General features: G+C 39.2%; 3 protein-coding genes across 5 annotated transcripts in view; 2 read left to right on the forward strand and 1 right to left on the reverse strand.

The window, feature by feature from the left end:
- Window positions 1–1,803, forward strand: part of eml5 (EMAP like 5) — a 47,835-nt gene extending 46,032 nt beyond the window's left edge. For all 3 annotated transcript variants that reach the window (XM_019349158.2, XM_003453060.5, XM_005476938.4), the window contains 2 exons: window positions 549–649; window positions 742–1,803. In XM_019349158.2, the coding sequence (XP_019204703.1) occupies window positions 549–649; window positions 742–778 (138 nt within the window). In that variant the 3' untranslated portion in view covers window positions 779–1,803. The remainder of the gene's footprint in view (window positions 1–548; window positions 650–741) is intronic.
- A 1,334-nt stretch (window positions 1,804–3,137) lies between these two features.
- isca2 (iron-sulfur cluster assembly 2) lies at window positions 3,138–5,595 on the reverse strand. The gene is made up of 4 exons (XM_005476940.3): window positions 5,400–5,595; window positions 5,010–5,187; window positions 3,931–4,046; window positions 3,138–3,820 (listed from the first exon to the last, which is right to left on the reverse strand). The coding sequence occupies exons 1-4, from the start codon at window positions 5,459–5,461 to the stop codon at window positions 3,646–3,648; spliced, it is 531 nt and encodes a 176-aa protein (XP_005476997.1). The 5' UTR covers window positions 5,462–5,595; the 3' UTR covers window positions 3,138–3,645.
- Window positions 5,596–5,705: 110 nt separating this feature from the next.
- Window positions 5,706–8,428, forward strand: LOC100710077 (NPC intracellular cholesterol transporter 2). Its single transcript, XM_003453059.5, has 5 exons — window positions 5,706–5,856; window positions 6,086–6,189; window positions 7,086–7,193; window positions 7,298–7,470; window positions 7,863–8,428. Exons 2-5 carry the CDS (start codon window positions 6,111–6,113, stop codon window positions 7,944–7,946), a joined length of 444 nt encoding a protein of 147 aa, XP_003453107.1. The 5' UTR covers window positions 5,706–5,856; window positions 6,086–6,110; the 3' UTR covers window positions 7,947–8,428.
- The last annotated feature ends 3,292 nt before the right edge of the window (window positions 8,429–11,720 follow it).

Below are 11,720 nucleotides of genomic sequence, written 5' to 3' on the forward strand. Positions count from 1 at the left end.
GTGAGTTACTGTTAGCTTTCTATCAGTTTGAAGCAGTCTGGCCATTCTCCTCTCACATCAACAAGACATTTCCACCCAGAGAACTGGATATTTTCTTCTTTTCTGACCATTCTGTAATCCCTAGAGATGGATCTGTGAAAACATCCCAGAGAACTAGACATATATATTCTCCTTTCAACATGTGATTTTATGACATATTTGTAATGTCAAGCAGCTGAACAGGTATACCTAATAAAGTGGCCATAGAATTTCTTTTTATTATCATGTGATGAGTTAACTGACAACTGACAAATTGATCACCTAGAAAAATTAACTTTATATAATTGTTATATATAATATAATTTATTCAAGCCTAATAGACAATTTTGTTTATCAAGTGAGCAGAAATAACAGAAAAATGCAGATTTCTGTTAAACACAATGACACACCCATTGCTTTGCTATAAGTTTACGCATGTGATCCACGTGTAGATAATATATAAATGCGTTTGTGCACTTTAAAAACTATCAGTAGCAGTTTATATAAATACTTTCTGTGTTCTGTTTCAGGCCAAACACAAACGATTCCTGGGCCATTCTGCTCATCTGACAAACGTACGCTTCACAAACGGAGATCGCTTCGTCGTCAGCGCCGGCGGAGACGACAGAAGGTATGACCGAGGATCCAAATTACACCATCTTTTACAAGTGTTTCAGTTTCAGTGTTAAGTGACGCAAGCCTTTTCTTTTATGTCCCTTCCAGCCTCTTTGTGTGGAGGTGTGTCCATGCCCCGCACTGAGGATCACACTGGGATCATCCAACATCAGAAAGTCAGGGGTCAGAAAAAAACAGAAAAGAAAACTAAAGGATACATTTGAACAACAAGGAGGAAGAGGAGGAGTAGGAGGGACCTGGCAGCTTGTAAATGAGATAAACCAGTGATTCGACTTACTGCCTCAAAACTAGGTGCATGCATATGTGCAAGGCTCATCTTCATCACAGTCCTTGATTGTGAAAACAGGCAGAGGGCATACAGCCCTGCTCTCCTAACATCACATCGTCACTGAGGAAGAGAAGAAAAAAACACCTAATATGTGCATATCATTTCAGTGATGCATTATTTCTTTTTTTGAAAAAACAAGCTTATCTGTGTAGGTGTCCCAAATAGCAGTTTTGCCATGTGGCAGGCCTCTGAAATTGTGTTATTGACAATGCCATTTTTCAAAAAAGGAAACAAACATGTAGCAAACTGAATTAGCCTTAATCTGAGCGTTTATAAGGGTTTGGATTCTTTTTGTATTGTTTCATTTTATTTATTTATTATTTTTTTTAATTTTTTGGCTCATGCGGTCATCTGTTTATTCTGTTTTGAACTGGTAATTCCAAATCCTGTGGCCTTCCTCCTGAATGTAACATCCACTGTTATGTTCTGGATGTCAGCATGCCAAAGCATACTATGCACTGTACACCTGACCTGCTCACTGTGTCGCCCTGGTGGTTCATTTACGACGTGATAACGTGGTCGTGCTGTTGACTGGTTGACCTCAACCCCCACCCAACCTACCCCACCCGCCCTCCGCAGTGTTCCCCTCATGTCATATTAACGTACGTGTTTGAGGATTCGTTTGTGATTTATTAAAGGGTGTGTGCATGGCTTACGGGAAGACAATCTGTCTGAACCAAATTCCTCAGAAAACAAAAAGAACAGCTGTAAATTGAGATCTCGTTGCACTTGTTGCAGTTCCAGTGGTCACTTTTTAGTGTGCTGCTACGATATGTTGTTGTTGCATTTTCATGATTATGAGCGGTGTGATGTTTTTTCAACAGTGCGTTGATGTTTCGTGAAATAAGATATTGCTTAAATGGAATGTTTATCAGAGAATATTAAAAAAAAGTGCAAAAGATTTCCTCCTTGTATTAAGACTAACTACTAAAAAAAAAGTTGCTGCATATTTTGATTTACATTTCACCAGTGTATATACCATTTGTAGATATTCTTTTTGTATATTTTTGTGAGATGTTTCTTAAATTCCACTTTATTAAAAAAATAATTAAAATAAAACACAACCATGATCTTTAAAACTTGGACTCATCCGTGTTTATTGAGACCGATGATGCTTGAGAATTGCTCAAATATTCCCTAATGCAGTTATTTTTAGAAAAATTATATTGCTACAGTTGTTTTGCAGTTGGGTGAATTCTGACAAACCCATCCCTGGCTCAGGTTTTCCTTTCCAAGATGAAGTATCCTAGACCACCTCCAGAGTGCTGGTGCCAAACTAGATCCAGCTCCACGTGTTTCCATCAAAAAATTAGTGACAGCAGAAAATTTGAACCACAATGTTCATCGATTTAAGAAGGGTGACCACAAGAAACTCGGCTTGCAGATTCTGCCCCATGATCTTCTCCCCAGGTACACGTTTGCTCAGATTTATTCGGGACAACAGCTTTTGCCACATTATGGCTTCTAAAGTTTAGTTTTGTTGCACAGTAGGTTGTTTTTTAAAAGTAACCAAAGCAAAAACGGGCTCCACACCAGCATCATGTAGGAACTTAAAATGTGCTTGGCACTTTGTGAGAACCAGGTTTGAGAATTAGTGCATCTTGTTGAACTTGCACTGTGAAACTCTATTGAACTTTCTTGGTCTCAAACCTGTCCACATGAAGGTTGGTTCCCAAAAGACAAATGGGAAAAACTGACTGCACTGACACCATGGCAGTAAAAAAAAAAAAAGGTATATTAGAAGGAAGCTTAAAGATTCCTTTATTTGTGTTGTGATTGTACTATATACAAGGGTATCTCTCAGTTGTCCTTCATTCTACTGCCTGTGACCTGGAAATCAATTTAGCTTGCCATGTTAAATGAGATCTCAGTTCATAATATGGAAATGCAGAAGGGGAGACAGAAGGAGATTTTAAAGGAGGATAACCAGGTGAGTCCTAACTGGAATATACAAATTGACAAAAGAAGAAAGGGGGCCATCGCCTTTGTATTTAAGCTTACTTTGGTTGATACCTACGAGCGGCCCAACATAGCAGACTTCCTGGGATCACTGAGACACTTGAAACACCTCCGCTAAGCAAAGGAGGCAATTCATGGAGATGTTGTGTTTCACGAGATTGTGAAAGTACCACATTAAAAACAACAGAACACGTGAAAATCTTAAATGTGCTTAATTTATTACACATAAAACAAATATACTTTAGAACTTTATATATATTTATCGCCTATTTACATATTTTACAAATCTGAGAACTGAATACTCACATACTTCATGTCAACCTTTTTTAAAGTACTGCTAAATATTGACTGTCAATGAGCATCATCTCCTATCTTGTACACAACTTGAAATAGAATACTGTTTACATCTGTTGTTCATTCAGTTCAAGTCATTTTCACAGCAAAAAAGACAGCAAATTTTAATCTACAAGTTTTAGTGTCTAGCTGTTAAAAGTGAAATGAATTATGAGCGGGTCCAATGTGATAAAATGATCTGAGTTCCCAGTTTATTAGGTACAGTTATATATATATATTAGTTATCTTATGCGCTCAAATGAGAAATATCTCTTCATATTTTATCGTTTTGCACATGTGCACCCAATAAACTGTGAAATCAGAGTGCCGCATATTACTGCTGCAGGCGTTGGGGAATGAGTTAGGCCGGATCATAGTTTGACAGAAAAGGAACTGCCACAGGAGCAGCCGTGATCAGCTTGTGGGTTCTTGAGCACTTGGAAGGTGGAGCGAATAAGCTCCTGACTGAAGTCCACCGTGGATCCTTTCACAAATTCCAGGCTCTCCTGGTCCACAATAACGCCAACTCCTCCTTTCTCAAACACTCTGAAAGCACAGCAGTGGCACAGCTGATAAAAAGGCCATAAGGAAACAACAACAAGGAACATGTATCACTAGATTATGCAATAAGGAAATCTTGATTCGGGGTTGTTTACCTGTCGTCCTCATTCTTCTTCCTGTCAACCGAAAACTTGTACTGAAACCCAGAGCAGCCTCCACCCTCCACATGAATTCTCAGGTACTCGCCCTTTTCCATGATCTCCCCTAATCTCTGCATTAAATAAGCATATTAGATATAACATATGAGGTAAACATACTCATTTATCAAGACAGAGAGTGAATGATAACCAGTTTTGGCCAGCTGGGGTCTTTCTGTGTGGAGCATTTTTGCACTAAACAATTTGGAAATGGAATATTTAGCAGAAAAATCAAAATGATAAAAACACTGATATCCATTTCTGAATTAAAAGGCATCATAAGGAATGTGGTGAAAAAGATGTGGTTGTCTTTCCTGAGATGCTGCGACTGCTTTTTGTTCTGGGTATTTGTGTATTTTAAATTACATTTGCTGTTGCTGCATTTCTGATATGTTAGGTGTTTTATGAGCTAACAGCCATACAAAAGGATTCAATCTAAAAGCACATGGGACTTCCTGGTAGAATAAAAGTAAGTTCTAAGGAAGAAAAACATTTTTTTTTTTTTAAATTAAGCCTCTCAACGTGTAAAAAGTGTCTGCAGTTTTCTGATGCTGGTGTTTGAAAGTTTGAGATCAACTGTATCTCGTTGTCCCTGGGCTGATTATTGTATACAGTATATTAGTGTTTAGCTCTGTGTTCAAACATATGTTCTCTGATTGGTACAGACCTGGAGTTTTTCAGGGTGGATCTACAACATTAGCACACTTTGAAAACTCAAGTTTAAATGCATTTTTATCTGAATAACTTTTCACCTTGATAAACTCTATTGGTAAACTTGATTTCTTGATGAATTCTCTCCCATGATGGGAGACAATTTTTTTTTAAATTGTGTGTGTTTTAGTATTTACAAAAATTAAACACTAGAAAGACTTACAGTGTCATGGCGTCCCCAAATAACAGGGTTAAATAAGATCACTCTAATTGGTCTCTGATGGAGTCAAAAACTTAGCCTGAATTATGGTTTTAGCACTTTCTGACTTGGTGTTACAGCTTTTGAGGTTTTAGCAGAAAACAGCAGTTTAACAGTGTGTCCTAACCTTCACGCATGACTCAGTGAGGTGTACTTTATCTTCAGATGAACCTGACACCCCTGGCTTCTCCTGGGTGGAGGGGCTGCTGTAGCACCGAAGCCCGGCTACATAAAGCGACTGGGAGTTGTGAGGAAGACGGTGTAATTGCTCAGTCACGTTGAGGATGTTTGGGAGAGTGGATGCCCTGCAAAACAACAGCTCACATGACAGCACTGCAACGTTGCTAACAAGCCTTCTAGCTCGTTAGCATAACGTTACTTAATGGTAGCATTGAAGGCTAACCTGCTAACTAGCTAGCAGTAGCTACATTTTTTACACCATCAGGACTTTATTAGTTATTACTTTTTTCAGAGAGACGTTTAATATGTCCTGCAATTTGTGAGAAATTAACTTTACCTAGCGAGGGTCAATAATCTTGACTTCGACGCAGATATCATTGTTCCTCTCACGAATGACATCTTCCATAACAGATGTTGCTAAACCCCGCCCCTACATCGACGTATATTATCATGCCCATGTTAGCCATTTGATTCGTTGTACTAGCTGCCAATCATGAGTCATTGGGTATTCGATACCTTAGTCGTGGCTTGCAGGCATATCGCTTCTCAGCTCTTTGCCGTCTTCAACAGTTTACTTATAGGTGGAGCTTAGAGAGAAGTTGTGCGTTTCACATCTGATGTTTTGATCCTCCAATTACAAGGCAGAAGGCGGGTTATTAAGAACGGAATTGCGTTTCCTGACAGGCTCACCTTCGGGTGGAGAACACGCCAGAAACCTTTTAAATACGCGCCGCCTCTCGTAGTTGACAGTGCAGGAAAAAAGGTGGTAACCCTTACGACGTCGTCAGCTAAAGGTATAGTTTATAGAGTTATTGAGCTTATATCGCGATGTTCACCAAAAATTACAAGTTTTATTTTGCAATTTTCCGTCAAGTTTAAGTAAATGTCGTTGTTATTAAACTTTGTACTCAGTGTTGTACTAGAGACGTCCGCGGGACGAACAAGCAAGTCATCTGACTCGAACACTGACTGCGGGGATCCAGTTTGTTTTCCTGTGGAGTAAAGATTTTTTTTGTTCCTTAGGATCACACACAGCAAAGGGGGAAACATGGACGCCCGGACCGGTTTCATTGTGTTGTGCTTGATTGGATTCAGCTGTGCGGAAACAGTGAAATATATAGATTGCGGTAAGTTACGAGTCACGCTGGTGGTGATGATTCACTTCTCCCTTTAAATGCTAACTTTGAGACTAATTTTAAACCGTGTGATCTGTCGAAACTGTTGAATGTGCGATTAATACACTTGTTTGTTATTAAACTTATTAAAGCTCATTAATCAGTTTCGTAGACTAGTTTTCTGTCACTTATAGTCTTGGATATTTCAATTATTGATTGTCGTCCTTCAGTTCAGATTCCAGGATGGGTCTGCATGATTCAGCTTAAGTCATGTGTTTTTGTAATGAGTGGTATTTGTCAGGAACAAGACTCAAGAAATTCAAAACTGGTATTGGAGTGCGAGTAGATGACTCATAGATGTTTCAGTCTCTAACATGTACCAGTGCTTCCTCATGCTGCTTGTATCAAGAAAACAGGAAAGCTGACTGAGAGAATTGTGCACTTTGTTTTTTTTTAAGTGCACAATAAGCTTTCAGCTTATCTAACCTGTCCACCACCACGCTAAAAACAGAGGTAGCACCGTTCACGCCTGGATCTACATGCGCACACATCCCTACATGTCCATAATATAGCTACTTTATTGCACTAAACATCCACACAAGCTCTTCTTATATATTGTGAACAATCCTTAAACATTTACCACTAAATAGTGAGGCTTTGTTGATGTAACCAAATGCCGCTCTGAGCAGGACCTAGACTGAACAATTGCAGTTTTGTAATCTTAGTTTGTTTGTGGTTAATATAAACTTGAACTGTATTTGTCTTGCAAAAGCATGAATCTGGTGGTTTAGTTGCACTCTGCGATGAGTTCACTTCAATTTTAAAAAACTTTTTTTAGGCAGAACTGTAAGCATGCACACTGTGAAATCCCTCCCAATCGTGTTTTGTTTGTCCATGTCTCTCTTCAGGCTCGGTTTCTGGGAAAGTGGTGACGGTTGAAATCACCCCTTGTCCCAGTCAGCCCTGCAAGCTAAAAAGGGGAGACTCCTACACTGTCAATGTGACATTCTCCTCCAGTGAGTGAGCCCCATCTTTTAGAAATGCTTCTCCCAACGTCCAGAATATAAATGCATTTATTTTACAACTAAAGCTTTAATCGCATCGTTGTGTTTGCTTCAAGCTGTGCCGAGCCAGGAGAGCACTGCAGTGGTTCACGGTGTCATCGCTGGCGTTCCTATCCCCTTCGCTATTCCGATTGTAGACGGCTGCAAATCTGGAATTGAGTGTCCCATCCAGAATGGGCAGACTTATCACTATGTGGCTACGTTACCTGTAAAGGACGAGTATCCAGCTGTAAGTAGTTCATGCCACGCTGGCAACAGTCGTTTGCTCCTCTATACTGGTCATTATCAGTTTCTTTCCTGTCTGCAGGGTGTTGTAATGTGACAAATCTGCATTTAAAGGTCTTCATGGTTTTATTCTATGGAGATTTAAACAGTAATTGACTCCTTCAGGTCATGACAAACTGTGTTAGCTGGGAAAATGTGTGCAAGCATGACTATAGTCTCTAATATTCCATCATAATGATTTTGTTAATGTGTACGACTAGTTTTGCTTTAAGTTTTCAGCCTGTATCAGTAATTCTGGACTCTGCTCTTGTACCCTTCTTTATTTCTCTTTTCATTGACATCGAACATGCACTCTGTTCACTGGCCACTTTTTTCTTTTTCTTTTTTTCCCTCCAGCTCAAGCTGGTTGTGGAGTGGGAGCTAAGAGACGACAACAGCAAGGATCTCTTCTGCATCAAGTTTCCAGTGGAGCTTGTGTAACAAACAAACAAACAAACAAACAAGTAAATGCCTCTGAAAGGGAACTGGTTTTGTTAAAATGACAAGTGTTCTACTAACACTGAAAGATCTTGTTTTATATCGATCAAACTGATTTTTAAGTGTTCACTAGTTTGCAAGACTTTATCGCACATCTAAAATTCTGCTGAAATTAGAGGCTTTGTTTTCTCCCCACGATCTTCCTAATAATCAAATTACGAGTTGTGGATGTGTGATTGACCCTGAACTACATTCCACTGCTGTGCAACTGTCTTGTCTTACTGGCTGCTGTGTAGTCAGAGAAGGTACATGCTGTGCTTTCTCTTTACTATGAATTTTGTAATATTTCTTGTTGACCATGTGCAGCAAGATTTAAGGAAGTGAATTGTTAAAGAAAATTCTAATGGAGCTCTAAATGTGTGCCCAAATGGCATTTTTTGTTACATGAATGTGTGTTTTCAATAAAACTGTACCTTTGTCAAATACCTAAGGCTTGTATTTTGGTATTCAGGGTATCCTTCCATCATCTGGGTTCACTTACCCGAGCACTGTCACAAAAGCCCAGGATTTGCCATATAAATGACTGTAGAAAGCTTGGTTCATATGAGAGGCTTGACACTGGCAGCATCTGACCAAGAAGGACTAAAATGTCAACAGCACAACAGCTGATTTCTTTCTTCTTTTTGTTTTAAAAAAAAAAAAAAAAAAAGGAACATGAAACTTTACTATAGGGGAAATGAGAGGTTAAACATAAAAGCAAGAAAGCAGTAGTATGAGTGTGTAAGAGGAAGAGCTTTGTAGAGTGTTCTAGTTGGATGTTTGAGAATTGATTCATATTTCATTAAATTGTTTTAGGACTTTTTATGGGTTTTTTTTTTTTTTTTTAAATGCTCTGTTGATTAAAGAGTAAATATAAAAGTGGGCTCAGTCTAAGTGCAAATAAGGCAGCAGGTTTATAATAATTTATCGGGACTTTATAGAATCATTTGTTTTTGCAGCCAACAGAAGGAGGGGGGAACCCAACAGCAAGGAATGGTCACAGAAACGCTGACATGAGACACCACTGAAAACCTTTCAGCGCTCATAATCTGCACGCGGGCCCAAGGAGCAATCTTCAAGGAATGGTGATGCTGTTTTCTGGTCTCATTAGGTGGTGATTTCATACCTGCTGATCTCTATTCTGAGAACCTACCCTGCTCTGCAGAATAAGTTACCATGGCAAAATAAGAAGTGAGCCAGACTTCTGGTTAACCCTAAAGTTACCTGGATAAAAGAAAAACCTGTTTTGTAGTTCAGGCATCTGGTGACCCATCGGGGAACTTCCATAACAACTTGTATAATAAAGTTATATAGTCAGACTGATACGAGGAAATTGCTTTTATTTATTTCCTTTTATTTCTTTTGGCTCAACCTTTTTTGGTGTCATCAGGTGTAACCAGGCAGCTCGGAAAACACATTCTTCAAATGAGGAATGAAACTACACTGATAAAAAAAAAGAAAAAAAAAAGGGGAAAGCTCAATCATCACAGTTTAATGCAGTTAAACTTCCGAGATATCAGTCTGTGCAGTAAGGAAGTGTAAACTGTTGTGAATCCATTTCTCCTGCCTTGGTACAAATGAAAGTGACAAAAGGTGCACTGCTGAGGCAACAAGACCACCGTCAAGAAGGGAGCCAGCCAGTGGCAGCCACAGGTCCTCGCTCTCTCCTGATTCCTCTTAACAAATTTTCTAGTTTTGCTTTTTCCCCCATGTCCTTGTCATTGCTGATAGCATTAGACCATATCTGCAGCCCTTGCACGTTACACGTCAAGTTAAGCTTCTCCTGGTTGGCACATTTGGAAGAGTGTGGAAGAGATACCAGGAGACATGCCATTAAATGAAGAGAGCTGGACAGGGCTATAGAAAGGTACTGACCCAACAGTCTGATTTTGACAGTGGTGAAAAACATGTTTGTAAGTAACCTGTTCTGGGTTATTTTGTAGGGCTCTGGCAGAGCTTCTGTCCAACCTCACTCAAACGAGCAGATGCTGCTCCTGCTGCTGGGCTGATGCCCATCTAGGGTCCTGTCCAGCTCTCCTTGTATCTCCTCCCCTTATTACCCTGTGCAACTCCATAACTAACCTTTGTGTGTGAAGAGAATTTTCATTTACAAGAACCAATTGGAGCATGTTATATAGATAACACAGGCTCTGATAGCTGTAATAAAATGTTATGTTCAGCAGTATTGGACGCTGCACTGAGTTCTAGCAGGACAAGCACAGAGATCCACTGTCAGAGGCCATAAGAAGATCATTTGCAATCTTCACTAAAGCTGTTTCTGTACTGTGATGAACTCTGAAACCTTACTGAAACCATTCCTCTGCAGGCGATCGTGTAATTGTTTTATAGTTACTCTACAAGAATCTTTAGATAAAAGGAAGGTTGGAGATTGGCCTATATTAAGCTAAGAAAGCTGGGCCAAGTTTTAGGTTTCAATGCTGCCAGCTTGAAGGCCTGTGGTACGTAGCTGATTGATAGAGACAGGCTGATCATATTTAAGACTGAAGCATCAATGAATGCACTTTGAGCAGTCTTGTAGAAATGTAGTCTAAAAGACACGCTGATGGTTTTGAGGAAGTAATTACCAAAGTTAACTCAGAAAAATCAATTTGAGAAAAACAGTATAAATAAATATCAGTGGTGCTGAAAGTAGCTCTGTATAATTTAACGTCTGTGAGATGGTTAGGAGTATTTTTTCTCAAATGATTAAAGTTTTCTTTGTGAAGAAATTCATGAAGTCATTACAAACAGCTCAAAAGAGCTCTCCGTTTTTGTCCGCCTGGCTACAGCGCTGCAGAGAAACCTAGGGTTGTTCTTTTCTTGACTCAATGATGAATAGTAAGATGTTCTAGCTTCTAGGTTTTTTTAAATGTAAAGCAGCAAACAGTTTCTCCAGGCTAAATGATAATCTGCTTATTAGTGAGATGTCCTTTCCTCGCCACCTTAAGAGTTATTTGCTTTAAGGTGCGTGTTTCTGAGTTTTACCAGGGAGTCAAATACTTCTGATTTGGGCCTTTTTCAGAGGAGCTACAGTATCCACAGTCGTACACAGTGAAGTTGTAATACTATTAACAAGATAATCAATGTCTATGGGGGTAGGGCTTCTTGTCTGTCCTTGTATGCTACGTGTACATGCTTAAGACTCTACACCCCTGGGTTGCTTTGTGTTGTTTTACTGTTCTGTTTTTGAAACAGCAAATCAAACCATGTTTTTGAGTGGTTGGATTTTTTTAATTGGATCTATAAAAAATGACTTCCCGGATAAAGGTTTTTATGCTGGCTTTAAAACTGAAAATCATAACAATGCAGAGATGTGCAAAGTTTCCCACTAGCTCCTTGGGAATTACCTTGTTGGTGCAAAAACCCTTACTCATGTCTGGCAAAGCAAATTAGTAACAGTAACATAAGTAACAAAGTCCCTAAAGATACAATTTAAATTTGGTTCTTTGCCAGTGTCTGCTGGGGTAGTTAGTTGCCTTTTTATGGTTGAATGACTCATGGGTAAAAGAATAAATAATAAAAAAAAATCCCTCTGAAAATGGTCAGTTAAACAGACCAGATTAAAAATGAGGGAAAAAGCAGCCAATGTAAAGAAAAACTTGCCCGGAGCCTTGAGAACTATTGCACAGACCACTTTAAAAAAAGGAAGAAAGTCTGTCTCCTTGGAAGCACAGTATAAAGAAGAAAGGGGTGACTCAAGAGTTTTGCACAGTTCTATGGTAAAATAAACGTAAAAAT

Source organism: Oreochromis niloticus, linkage group LG19 (assembly GCF_001858045.2).
Source record: "Oreochromis niloticus isolate F11D_XX linkage group LG19, O_niloticus_UMD_NMBU, whole genome shotgun sequence".
In the NCBI taxonomy this organism is placed as follows: Eukaryota; Metazoa; Chordata; class Actinopteri; order Cichliformes; family Cichlidae; genus Oreochromis; species Oreochromis niloticus.